General features: G+C 38.5%; 2 protein-coding genes across 3 annotated transcripts in view; one reads left to right on the top strand and one right to left on the bottom strand.

The window, feature by feature from the left end:
* Positions 1-1,434, bottom strand: part of LOC5502946 (leucine-rich repeat serine/threonine-protein kinase 1) — a 44,811-nt gene extending 43,377 nt beyond the window's left edge. The window contains exon 1 of one of the 2 annotated variants that reach the window (XM_048727470.1): positions 1,170-1,434. In XM_048727470.1, the coding sequence (XP_048583427.1) occupies positions 1,170-1,179 (10 nt within the window). In that variant the 5' untranslated portion in view covers positions 1,180-1,434. The remainder of the gene's footprint in view (positions 1-1,169) is intronic. The other variant, XM_048727471.1, reaches the window with a different exon arrangement.
* Positions 1,435-1,605: 171 nt separating this feature from the next.
* Positions 1,606-14,101, top strand: part of LOC116610380 (structural maintenance of chromosomes protein 5) — a 39,403-nt gene continuing 26,907 nt past the window's right edge. Inside the window, exons 1-7 of the mRNA XM_048727477.1 lie at positions 1,606-1,798; positions 7,072-7,133; positions 8,702-8,781; positions 11,064-11,116; positions 11,293-11,395; positions 11,882-11,944; positions 12,286-12,348. Of these exons, the coding sequence (XP_048583434.1) occupies positions 1,650-1,798; positions 7,072-7,133; positions 8,702-8,781; positions 11,064-11,116; positions 11,293-11,395; positions 11,882-11,944; positions 12,286-12,348 (573 nt within the window). The 5' untranslated portion in view covers positions 1,606-1,649. The remainder of the gene's footprint in view (positions 1,799-7,071; positions 7,134-8,701; positions 8,782-11,063; positions 11,117-11,292; positions 11,396-11,881; positions 11,945-12,285; positions 12,349-14,101) is intronic.

A 14,101-nucleotide genomic window follows, 5' to 3' on the forward strand; every position in this document is an offset into this window, starting at 1 on the left:
AATAATAAAAACAACTAAAAATAGTTAAGTGAGCATTGAAACTATTGCATGTGAGAAATAAGAGGACAGGAAGGACAAAAATCAGCAAAAAAGTAAAAATTCATCAATATTGTAATGAAGCCAATAAAAGTATAGACCTAGCACTGACCTAGACCTAGTAACGACAGTTAATTTAAGGAAGACAAAAAAAAGATGGAGGTTGCAAGAGAATGCATGCCCCATCACCCTAGTGGCTATACTAATGAATGTGAAACATGACTCTCTAAACATAAACAATAACAAAACAAAAGCCAAAGCAAAGCCTGCTTACATAGGTAATCCCAAATCCCAAGTGGGTGACATTCTATATAAAGTATTATACCTGTTTTACAAAGTTATTTTTTGTATCCACTTACCCCTCCCCCTCAGTCTTGGCTGAAAATTCATACTTATGCTACAAACTGTGCCAAGACTCTTGAAACCTTCACACATAATTTTGGACCAATTACAATACCAAATAGCATTACAAAACACCCCCTCTGTCCTTGATATAATCACCCCTCCCCCCCTGGTCCAATGTTGGTCCGATAGCAGGATGTCCACTCTCTAACGTGGCCCACTTGGAATCCCAACATTGGACAGGGGGGAGAGGGGGGGTCTCGTATGTTGACGGAGTCTTGGCCGGCCAGATATAAATTTTTTACTTTCTTTGGCAAATTTCAAAAGGTATCAAGTAGTTTTGGCGCGGATTTTAGCTAGGGAATAATTCCTTGAAGGAGATGGTATGCTATAAGTTGAGGCTGTTAGCTACAGGTTGCTACTTTTTAAGTATTTTTATTCTATTGAGGAGATGAATATGAAGTATGCCTATATCTTTATCGGTTTACCCTTCGCTTGCGATGACTTACAAAAGAAAACATATATACTTTAGCCCTATGTTGGAACAAAAATTAGGAAATATTCCAATATCCAATTAATTTTAGAAGCTTGGTTATTACAAAAACAAAAAGTATTTTACAAATCACCTTAAATAAAGAATTCCATAGATGGACACATAATATTTCGAGCAAATGATGCCATCTCCACAATACCCGTTATCTCGACGACTCTTTGGACTGATTTCGTACAACAGATCGAAAGAAACAGTTTCAGACCAGAGTTACGGTCCAGCGCTTTCTCTTTCAACTCACCTTCGCTCATTGCTCTGTAGGTAGGAAAATATCACCCATGGCTATAACTATGGTATATTTTATAAAGTACCAGTTTGCAACTGGTGCTAGTTTCGTAGAAATGGACACTTGTTGATTCCTAGAAGGACGCTAATAGCGGGCTGGCAACTTCCGCCATTAGCCATTAGGACTGGTGGGAACTGGGCATGAGCAGTACCACAGGGCGCCCATTGGGTTAACCATAAAAAATCATTTCAACCGATTCATCCAACTGATCTTTGAAATATATATACTGTTGAGTTTGGTTTGTACCGTTTTTTTGTGAGGTTTTGTTTATAACGGGTTTCAACGATAGCAGTCGACCCCCAGAACGCGGACTACCTGTGTTGAACGCATGGCCAAATAGTGGTATCATCTTACAAATATGGTAGTCCTGCCCTTATTTGGATACGCTCTTTTCGCGCGAAATTTCACCGCTGCTCCGCTCACAAGGTGCTCAAGATGGCGTCGCGCAAGAGAATAGTGAAGGCAGAAAACGGCACTCTATCAGCCAAGAAACCGAAAGTGAATGGAGTTATCATCAAGAAGAAGGGACATTCTGATGAATTCGTCGATGGGGCGATCGTTCGAATCAAAATGAAGAATTTCGTGTGAGTTTAAACTTATTTCCTTTAGCGATGCATAATCGGTGTAAGCATCTTTCACGATCTTCGATCCATTCAAGTCTTAAACAGATTTTAAGAATTATTATAGTATTCGAATTATCCTTGTTTCGAATAATCTTTGTTATTTTTTATTATAAAGAGCGCATGCGATAGTTTGTGTTCTTACTCGCACCGGATGGAGAAAGGTGTGAATTTTGTTGTTGTTCCGAAGTCTTCGAACAAAACAGGGATTAATTTCGAAAGGAATCACATAAATCTTCTCGTACTCACAAATGCCGTCTGCTTCAGGGATTCAACCTACAGCTGTCCTCATCCAGTTCTGATCTTAGCCTGGGTCTAACTTTAGGTTACAAATTTATCAATTGATTACCAATAGTCCGGCGGATATGTGTTTGAATTGCGCACTTTTTGCTAAAGTTACCAATTTAAGCATAGTGATAGTTTTTAATACCCTTTTCAAGATAGGCTATAGAGCCAAGCTCAGATCGGCTTTAATTTCTAGTTAATAAGGAGTATTGATTTGGCCGCCATTTTGAACCGGAAGTATTAACACATTGACCCCTCAACCGGCCTGTACCGGCTTTGAGAAGTACCCACGACCCAAAAAATTCATAAATTCAAAATAAACACAACAAGATGAAGATACTCAGGCATCAGTCTAAGGGATAAATGGTCTTGCAGATATGCATCCAACCAAGGTGTTGGCATCTACTCTTAAGCCAAATAATAGCACAGGTTCTTTGACAAATCTCAAATCGAACAAGGAGAGAAAAGCAGAATCACCCCTCTCAATAAAACGCTCAAAATACCACACAAGGGAGAGAGATCAGCAAACACAGCTCAAGACACAAATAGATACCTTTATTCTGATCCTCCAGGTACATTTCCCTCAAAACACAATGTCCATTCCTTGAAGGATTGTACAACCACGAAAATATCTTTACGTATTGCAAAGCATTCTGGGAGATCCAGGGGAAAATTCACGAGGGGAGGGCCAGTCAACACTCCTCTCCCCAAAGTCAGATGGTTTTTTATAAGTCTTTTCACCCCGAAGCCAAACAAATCAATTCCAGGTCATACAGACCCAGAATAGCAGTGTAAACAATTTTGGAATCAATTTGGTTTCAGAAAAGACAGCATTTAGGAGAGCTGTGGTGATTCATTAGAAAATTATTTTCTCATCCGGGCAAAGCCAAACAAGAAAAAATCATCATTAATCCACCTTTGCTTGCAAATATCCATAAGCAAAGCACTCAATTATGCCCCAAAAGACTTCATGATGTCCTGAGACACTCTCCTTATATGCTCATAGCTGTATTTTTGATGAAAAATACAAGCAACCATCAACTTGTGCTGGCTTCAGCACATTGACGAGGGATTAAAAGTGGGGACCGCAAAGCACTGACGGGCTGTATAAAACTCAGAATAGGGGGGGGAGGTATCTGTTTTCAGTCTGTTTTTTGTAAATTCAGCTCCAAAAAAGCCAGGAGTCAATGGGTTAACCTAGAAAATAGATTTTTTTTTACTTGGACATGACTGGACTCCTTGATAGGAAAATATGAATAGCTTTTTTAGAAAAAATGCCCAAGAAAACATCAGATTCAGGCAAGGTTTTGTGATAAGATTACTTTGACGGTGAATATACAGGAAAGGTACCAAAAGTGGGTTGACACTGCTGCTTTGAATTTATAAAGGCAAATATTTTCATAGAATTTGGGCTCCCTTTGGTTTCCCCAATGGTTTTAACATAAGAATTATCTGTTAGAATATCAGCCACAACTTAAAGGAGGCTTGTTTGTCTATCAAGCAGAATTTGCTTACACTGTTGTATGCACCTAAGCTTGCGAAAAAGGCATTGTTCTCAGGCAATGAGGCAAGCATGATTTTTTAGGGTGTGTTGGTAAACACATTGACCCCTCAACCGGCCTGTACCGGCTTTGGGAAGTACCCACAACCCCAAAAATTCATAAATTCAAAATAAACACAACAAGATGAAGATACTCAGGCATCAGTCTAAGGGATAAATGGTCTTGCAGATATGCATCCAACCAAGGTGTTGGCATCTACTCTTAAGCCAAATAATAGCACAGGTTCTTTGACAAATCTCAAATCGAACAAGGAGAGAAAAGCAGAATCACCCCTCTCAATAAAACGCTCAAAATACCACACAAGGGAGAGAGATCAGCAAACACAGCTCAAGACACAAATAGATACCTTTATTCTGATCCTCCAGGTACATTTCCCTCAAAACACAATGTCCATTCCTTGAAGGATTGTACAACCACGAAAATATCTTTACGTATTGCAAAGTATTCTGGGAGATCCAGGGGAAAATTCACGAGGGGAGGGCCAGTCAACACTCCTCTCCCCAAAGTCAGATGGTTTTTTATAAGTCTTTTCCCCCCGAAGCCAAACAAATCAATTCCAGGTCATACAGACCCAGAATAGCAGTGTAAACAATTTTGGAATCAATTTGGTTTCAGAAAAGACAGCATTTAGGAGAGCTGTGGTGATTCATTAGAAAATTATTTTCTCATTCAGGCAAAGCCAAACAAGTAAAAAAATCATCATGAATCCACCTTTGCTTGCAAATATCCATAAGCAAAGCACTCAATTATGCCCCAAAAGACTTCATGATGTCCTGAGACACTCTCCTAATATGCTCATAGCTGTATTTTTTTATGAAAAATACAAGCAACCATCAACTTGTGCTCGCTTCAGCACAACGACGAGGGATTAAAAGTGGGGACCGCAAAGCACTGTTGGAAAGCTTGGATACCACTGACTACTGTAGGTGCAGCTGTGTTTGACTTTGACGGGCTGTATAAAACTCAGAATAGGGGGGGAGGTATCTGTTTTCAGTCTGTTTTTTGTAAATTCAGTTTAAAAAAGCCAGGAGTCAATGGGTTAATGACCTTTTTATAAAAAATAAATAAACTTGCACATTTTAATACTGTAATACTGTTTAATAATTAGACAACTAATATGAAAGTCAAAGAATGTATTTAAACCCAAGATTTTTGAAAATAACCGCAATTTTATTGATAAAATAAGATAAGCTATGGAGCCACCATAAAATCGGCTTTTATCACCGACTAATATGGGTTATTATAATAGCAGCCATTTTGCACTGGAGATTAAATTTGGCATTTTTGAAAGCACAGAGATGCACATCTTGTTTAAAAGTCTATGACAAAAATATTCATGAATTTAATTCTTTTAAGTTGTAAATAAAAGGCAAAACTGATTAGGATTCTGCTATTAATTTTACCTTTTTTTTAACCGGAAGTTTCCAAACCTGTTTCTGCACACTCTAATCAAACCAGCTTAATGCATATACGAATAAGCAATGAAGCTTTTTTTTAATAGAATTGCACAAATGATAAATGCACCAATTTAATATAAAGAAAAAGTTTCTTGCTATGTGATCCTCGGCATTTTGTTAAAAATTAGTGAAATCTCAGTCAGGCTGGACGTTCTTAAAAAATAGATTCTTATAAAACAAAAAGAGTGTGGTTCATAATGCGTTGGTCAGTCTAACTTAATAACAAACTCCGATTAGAATTGTGTTTTCTTTACATGTGTTTTCTTCTTTGTTTTCTTTGCAATTCAGATATCTTACAGCTTTGTTAAACGATTTTTTGGAGCTGCAAAGGGCTGAACATTTCAAGCTGGCTTTGGTGCAATGTGCAGCGTGCTGGGCAGCCTATCTTTCATCTAATAGCTCTTGGTTTCTCATCTAATAGTTCTTTTGCTTCTTGTAACGCCTTGGAAAGCTCTAGTAGCGTTTGTCAAAAGCGGCTATGGCAACTGTAGTCCATTGTGCTAAAAAAGACGGAAGTATTAGGACAGGGAGGAGTGCTTGCCCCTAACAATGGCCTGCTTGAAAGGCAGCTTTCTTGGTGTGTTGTATGATAGCTGCCTTCGTTGATAGAATGACATCAAATGGTGTTCCTTTCTTCACGAAGAGCTGCATTCTTTCCTTGTCTACTTCCGACTCTCTGCACTTGTTGGATCGTATAGAAGCAGTGGAAAGCACTCAAGTGTTGTCAAACATTGTCTTTTATCTTAACTGACCTGAAGACTAGCTGTTGAAGACCATCTGTGGCTTTGTGGAATACAGCAAGTACTGTTTTTCCCCCTACCCGCACAACAGGATACAGTATCACCTGTAAATGCGTGAAATTCTAATTGGCGAGATACTCCTTTGACTCTTCTGTAGAATAAGAAAGAAAGGCAAGAAGAGTGATAAGCACACACCCGAGGCCACCAGATTAACAGTTTTTTTTCTGTTAGAAACTGTTCATCTTATAGCACTTGCACACATTCATGTGTGCGGTCGTTTACAGATGTTGAGGTCAATTGGTGGAGCAGCTTGGTATCCCCACCAGGCTTGTCACATAAGCAGTTGCGAGCGAGCGTGAATGTTTGGTATACTTGGGCTGGCTATATGTGTCTTTTATATCATTTGACGACTTGCGAAAATAGTGAGTATCGACGCGTGATATCGACTTTCGGATTAAATTATCAGCCATTTTAATATTCCAAGATATTCCTTCGATTAAATCCGATTTTTTTTTGGCTCCATAGGGTATCTTGAAAAGATGACCCTAAACTACTCCTGAAACAATTTTTTTTTATTTTTGTTTAAAGGCGCAAATTGAAACAAGCGTGCCAGTATTTACTCTTGACTACTTCTGGTTCAAAATCGCTGTCACCGTAAAAGTTACAAAAATGAAAAAAACTCTGTTTACTTTAAGAACTGTTTTGTTTAGATGCATTCTTTGACTTGTATTTTATTTGTCTATGAGTAAACTTTCTTAAAATGTGTGAGTTTATTTTTTTTTGAAAAAGTTAGTTTACTTCCGGTTCAAAATGGCGGCCAAATCAATATTCATTATTAATCAGAAATTAAAGCCGAACTCAGCTTGGCTCTATAGCCTATCTTGTAAGGGATATTAAAACTATCACTATGCTAAAATTGATAACTTTAGCAAAAAGTGCGCAATTCAAGGTAAAATCTGCACATATCCGCTGGACTACAAGCGGTTTGGGCAATTGAGAACTAATTGATGATAAAGTCTAAATGACTGGATACTGACAGACTAGATAATTCATTATTGAATCAACATTCAATTGATACAATTGACATCTAAGTTATAAGCAGATCTTTACAAATCTGGGATCGATCTGTTTGTCAATTGTTTTCTTGATACAATTATCTAATTTGAATATTATTTTTTGGTAATTTTTTGCAGGACATATGATGAGTGTGAAGTAATGCAAGGTCCACATTTAAATGTTCTTGTTGGACCTAATGGTAAGTTGGTACTTCCTTGCTGTTGCGAGTGTGAAGTGTCCACATTTAAATGTTCCCTAGACCTTAGTTAGACTTTGTTTTCAACTGGATTAATGTGATAACCAAAGTGCATACTGTAAGCTTCCAATTTCTCCAATTATTTATATATTGGTTTTACCTGTCATCCTTTGTAGATTTGGCATAGACCAAGAACAATTCTTGTTACTGTCTAGTGTGATACACTTTTTATTCCTAATTTGAGCCAGTTTACTGTATGTTACAACTCTGGACATTACCCCTTTCAATCAAAAATTTTTTTATAAAGTGATCAGTTGATGATGGGCCTTATGGCCTTTTGGTGATGAGACTTCCAATTGAGAGTGGATAGCCTGTTAAAAAGTGCTGATAGAATTCTTGTTTCTCCCTTTGCTACTGTATGGCCTTGTTTAGGTTTCAGTCGGCCTGTCAGATTGTTAAATAATTGACTGGAAGTAAACTGGTGTGATTGCAATTTTAGCGGTAATATCTTAAACACATTGACCCCTCAACCAGCCTGTACCGGCTTTGGGAAGTACCCACAACCCCAAAAATTCATAAATGCAAACTAAACACAACAAGATGAAGATACACAGGCATCAGTCTAAGGGATAAATGGTCTTGAAGATATGCATCCAACCAAGGTGTTGGCAACTACTCTTAAGCCAAATAATAGCACATGTTCTTTGACAAATTTCAAATCAAACAAGGAAAGAAAAGCAGAATCACCCCTTTCAATAAAACGCCCAAAATACAACACAAGGGAGAGAGATCAGCAAACACAGCTCAAGACACAAATAGATACCTTTATTCTGATCCTCCAGGTTCATTTCCATGGCCTCAAAACACAATATCCACTCCTTGAAGGCTTGTAAAACCACGAAGATGCCTTTACGGATTGAAAAGCATTCTGGGAGATCCAGGGAAAAATTCACTAGGGAAGGGCCAGTCAACACTCCTCTCCCCAAAGTCAGATGGTTTTTTATAAGTCTTTTCACCCCGAAGCCAAACAAATCAATTCCAGGTCATACAGACCCAGAATAGCAATGTAAACAATTTTGCAATCAAGTTGGTTTCAGAAAAGACAGCATTTAGGAGAGCTGTGGTGATTCATTAGAAAATTATTTTCTCATCCAGGCAAAGCCAAACAAGAAAAAAATCATCATAAATCCACCTTTGCTTGCAAATATCCATAACTCACTTCATGATGTCCTGAGACACTCTCCTAATATGCTATAGCTGTATTTTTTATGAAAAATACAAGCAACCATCAACTTGTGCTGGCTTCAGCACAACGACGAGGGATTAAAAGTGGGGACCGCAAAGCACTGTTGGAAAGCTTGGATACTGCTGACTAGGTGCAGCTGTGTTTGACTTTGACGGGCTGTATAAAACTCAGAATAGGGGGGGAGGTATCCGTTTTCAGTCTGTTTTTTTGTAAATTCAGCTCAAAAATAGCCAGGAGAATTTAGAATGTAGCTGTTTTAATTGATCACAACCTCCAAGTTTTCTGTGGTGTTGGAGTATTGAAAAAGATGTGTTTTGTTTCATAGGGACTGGTAAATCATCCGTGGTGTGTGCACTCTGTCTTGGGCTTGCCGGCCATCCCCGCCTACTGGGCAGAGCTAGTGAGGTATGCTTTATTATGCTATAAGACATCACAGAGCACCAGACAAATAGTCTTATCTTAAAGAATGTTGATCAACCACACCTTTGTATTTGTTTATATTTAAAAACGCAACCAGGGGCGGATTAAGGGGTGGGCTGTTGGAATATCACTTTTTGCAAACTTTTGGGAACTATACCATACAGACTAATAACCATGACTCATAATGACTCAGCATGATTTAGTATAATCTAGATATTTCCAATTATTTGTAAATAACCTAAGACCCCATCGATCTATTTTAGGAACACTGATGTATTGTTTACTTCTAGAACATTCTGTGACATGTATATAAGCAGCTCGATCGCTGAGATCCTCACTTGGGTTTTCAACCTTGTTCAACTGCTCTTGTGTAAAAGGCAGCACTGCTGATTAAAGGTTGATTTGAAGAATCAAGATTTCTTCATCTCCATTCAGAGAAACTTTTTTCATTTCCATCCCCCTTATTTTGAGATATATGGCTTAAAAAAACGAAAAAAGATTTGAGGAAATACACAAAAGAATATTGAATCCCCCCTCTCTTGAAACCCTTGCTTTGTCCCCCCCCCCCCCCCCATTTTTGGAGCTCCTGGATCCGCCCCTGACAACTGTCAACTCACAATGGAAACTTCAAATATTAATAATCTTTGAATGAAGGCTGATACAGTGATGACTAAAACTATTTTCCGCGGCAAAACCGGGGTGCCCAAGATTTTTCAGCAAACCGCAGTTCTGTCGCGGTCTGCCGCGTTGACAGCGTTTACATTATATTCCTAAAACCGCGGCCAAAATCTGCAGTTAAGTATCATGTAAGAGCTGAATGTACATAAGGAGTGATTTGATTTGTATATCAAGAAAAGTCTGTTTGGTCTGCACAAACTTTACTAACTGAATGATTATTTTTGGCATTTGAATATTTCTTCCAGAAAATAGTCTTTCCGAACTTTGTTTATAATCTTTACAATAACAAATTAATCCTAGCGAAAACACACATTCGTGTGTTTAGAGATTATTTTTGGCATTTAAACATTCCTTATAGAAAATAGTCCTTCCAAAACTTTATTTCTAATCAAGTTGTCTTAAAGCCACCAGTTTACTTCCGGTCGATTACGTAAAAAACCTTCGATGATTTTTAACGGAAAACGCGAAGTTTCTTTGAGGATGTGATTGATAATTTAGAGCGGATGGCCTGTTAAATATCTTGGATTCTAATAGATTCTTTTGTTTTTTAACGGTTGAGGTTTTCGTCGGACCTCCGGAAGTAAACTGGTGACAATGCGGCTTTAAGACAACTTGTCTGACTTTTCTCACATTTGCGTATATTTTTGTTATCCTAACAGCATTTGATTGCTTTTGATATGCAACCTTCACTTTTTAGCATTCGAACATTCCTTCGCGAAAAAACTCTTTTTCACACATTCGCTTAGCAATCAATAGTTTCTTCACGTAAAAAGTCTTCCCAATATATGTGTAGTCTTTACATACAAAGAAATGGATTCCTCAAGATAGTTTTGTTCAACATTTCACACATTCATGTGTCTAGCGATTATTTTTAGCATTCGAACATTATTTTGCAAATGAAATCTTTCGGAACTTTCTATTTACAATTCCTACTCAACTTGCTTGCTAAGCTAGTTGTCCGATTATTCCTCTTCATTCATATCGACAAACAATTTACCCTTCCAGAAAGAACTTGTTGAAACGTTCACAGAGAACCTTTGAGATTAGCAATTGCTTGCCTGTCAATTCAGTTCTATTTTAAACTATGTTTTCCATAAGTAAGAATATCAATTATAGAGCAATGTTACCGGGATCATGTGTACTTTTCATAGTTTGTACCGCAGTTGAAAACCGTTGCTAATTACCACACTTTTTTGATGAGGTTAGAGTGTCTGACCACAGAGGTGTGACCGGGGTTACTGTGGTTTTTTACCAAGGTCACCGCAGTGAAATGTTGCAATAGTTTTAGTCATCACTGTACATACAGTAATTAAGGATACATTTGATATAAAATATGTATCTTGGATACTCACTTAATTAGCAGATGAAAATAGATGCTTTGTGTGATGTGAGGGTTAACATAAAATGTGACTCTGCATATCTCGGGAGTATAAAATGATATATTAGAATAAATAAATAAATCACAGGTCCAGGGTTTCTAATTACTTATGTTGATGTATTTATAACTCACTTTTTAGATGATTTTGTTTGGATATAAAAAACTCTTATGTTCTGGATTAACTTCGTTCTACTTATGTATTAATATCCAGGTTGGTGAGTTTGTCAAGCATGGGGCATCTCAAGGGATGACAGAGGTTGAACTGTAAGTTGGATTCGAATTAAAGCTCTTTGTGGCCCCTGCACATTTAAGATCCATTTATCACTGGAGGATTTTTTCCAAACTATAAAAATGGTGGATTCCTCTCATGGAGAAGCTACAAAAGAATCAAGCTGATATCTTGTCTAAGTGTTTTTTTTTTTTTTTTTTTTGCATTCCAGGTATAATTCTTCGGGCCACAACTACATAATCACTAGAGACATCTACAGGGAGGGCAACAGATCTGTGTGGAAGATCAATGGCAAAGGGGCCACTATGAAAGAGGTTTGTATAGGCTCAATATCCTGCTAATGTAGATCCATACTGTCTGCAATCACTGGCATCAATTGGTCACTGTCTTCACACACCCTGCAATCACTGGCATCAATTGGTCACTTGACTTCACCCACCCTGCAATCACTGGTATCAATTGGTCACTGTCTTCACACAGCCTGCAATCACTGGCATCAATTGGTCACTATCTTCACACACCCTGCAATCACTGGCATCAATTGGAGACTGCCTTCACACACCTGCAATCACTGGCATCAATTGGTCACTGTCTTCACACACCCTGCAATCACTGGCATCAATTGGTCACTGCCTTAACATACCTGCAATACAGAAGTCATAATTAGATAAACCCACAGATACTGTATGTAAGTGTGTCCAAACCATCACTAGCAGGGTCAAGCAACTGTTCATGTTAGTTACAGCGATAGGGACAATGGTATTACCTAGATTTGTTACAATTTGTTTGTATTTTTGCAGGTTCAAGATTTAACAGCAAGACTCAATGTCCAGATATCCAACCTCTGCCAGTTTTTACCACAGGTACTGTGCAGTCTACACAATTTTACCCCCAGGTGTGGTACATAACAGTGAGATTTCAAAAAATGGATAATATGAATTGGCATTGTATAAGAAGGGATAAAGATCAATGCTGGATTGTAGTTTCATGTTTTATATTGCTTGAAAACAGTGAAGTGTCGCTGACGTTTGAGGGTTAGCTTTTTTTGAAATAAGCAACTGCTAACACTCCAGCAGCTCCAGGTGTTGCACAAATCTTGACCGCATTGTTTATTTACTATCCTTGTTTAGCTAAGGTAAAGCCTCAGTGAAACTCCCTGGAAACAAGTCAAGTAATCTGTATTTTTTTTTTACATATTATTTAGGACAAAGTTGTGGAATTTGCAAAAATGACACAGCAACAGCTTCTTATGGCAACTGAAGCAGCAGTAAGTGGATTTGTTTTTATATTCATTTACCTATATTTGTCTGATTATTGTATGTCTGTCTGCTTTTATTTCTTCCTATCTGCTTATCTATCTGTCAATGGATCTGTTTGTCTGTCTAGTATCCAGCTGTCTGTTACACCAGATGTGTGACAATGCCTTGAACTCTCTTTCTTCATTGTGTTACTCTATCATGTCTGTAGGTACATAGGCCCATGTGTGACAATGCCGTGGACTCTCTTACATCATTGTGTTACTCTATCATGTCTGTAGGTACATAGGCCCATGTGTGACAATGCCTTGGACTCTCTTACTTCATTGTGTTACTCTATCATGTCTGTAGGTAGGCCCATGTGTGACAATGCCTTGGACTCTCTTACTTCATTGTGTCACTCTATCATGTCTGTAGGTAGGCCCATGTGTGATAATGCCTTGAACTCTCTTACTTCATTGTGTTACTCTATCATGTCTGTAGGTACATAAGGCCCATGTGTGACAATGCCGTGGACTCTCTTACTTCATTGTGTCACTCTATCATGTCTGTAGGTACATAGGCCCATGTGTGACAATGCCTTGGACTCTCTTACTTCATTGTGTTACTCTATCATGTCTGTAGGTAGGCCCATGTGTGACAATGCCGTGGACTCTCTTACATCATTGTGTTACTCTATCATGTCTGTAGGTAGGCCCATGTGTGACAATGCCTTGGACTCTCTTACTTCATTGTGTTACTCTATCATGTCTGTAGGTAGGCCCATGTGTGACAATGCCGTGAACTCTCTTACATCATTGTGTTACTCTATCATGTCTGTAGGTAGGCCCATGTGTGACAATGCCTTGGACTCTCTTACTTCATTGTGTTACTCTATCATGTCTGTAGGTAGGCCCATGTGTGACAATGCCTTGGACTCTCTTACTTCATTGTGTTACTCTATCATGTCTGTACATAGGCCCATGTGTGACAATGCCTTGGACTCTCTTACTTCATTGTGTTACTCTATCATGTCTGTACATAGGCCCATGTGTGACAATGCCGTGGACTCTCTTACATCATTGTGTTACTCTATCATGTCTGTAGGTACATAGGCCCATGTGTGACAATGCCTTGGACTCTCTTACTTCATTGTGTCACTCTATCATGTCTGTAGGTAGGCCCATGTGTGACAATGCCGTGAACTCTCTTACTTCATTGTGTTACTCTATCATGTCTGTAGGTAGGCCCATGTGTGACAATGCCTTGAACTCTCTTACTTCATTGTGTTACTCTATCATGTCTGTAGGTAGGCCCATGTGTAACAATGCCTTGGACTCTCTTACTTCATTGTGTCACTCTATCATGTCTGTAGGTACATAGGCCCATGTGTGACAATGCCTTGGACTCTCTTACTTCATTGTGTTACTCTATCATGTCTGTAGGTACATAGGCCCATGTGTGACAATGCCTTGAACTCTCTTACTTCATTGTGTTACTCTATCATGTCTGTAGGTAGGCCCATGTGTGACAATGCCGTGAACTCTCTTACTTCATTGTGTTACTCTGTCATGTCTGTAGGTACATAGGCCCATGTGTGACAATGCCTTGGACTCTCTCACTTCATTGTGTTACTCTGTCATGTCTGTAGGTACATAGGCCCATGTGTGACAATGCCTTGGACTCTCTTACTTCATTGTGTCACTCTATCATGTCTGTAGGTAGGCCCATGTGTGATAATGCCTTGAACTCTCTTACTTCATTGTGTCACTCTATCATGTCTGT

Source organism: Nematostella vectensis, chromosome 5 (assembly GCF_932526225.1).
Source record: "Nematostella vectensis chromosome 5, jaNemVect1.1, whole genome shotgun sequence".
NCBI classification, from domain to species: domain Eukaryota; kingdom Metazoa; phylum Cnidaria; class Anthozoa; order Actiniaria; family Edwardsiidae; genus Nematostella; species Nematostella vectensis.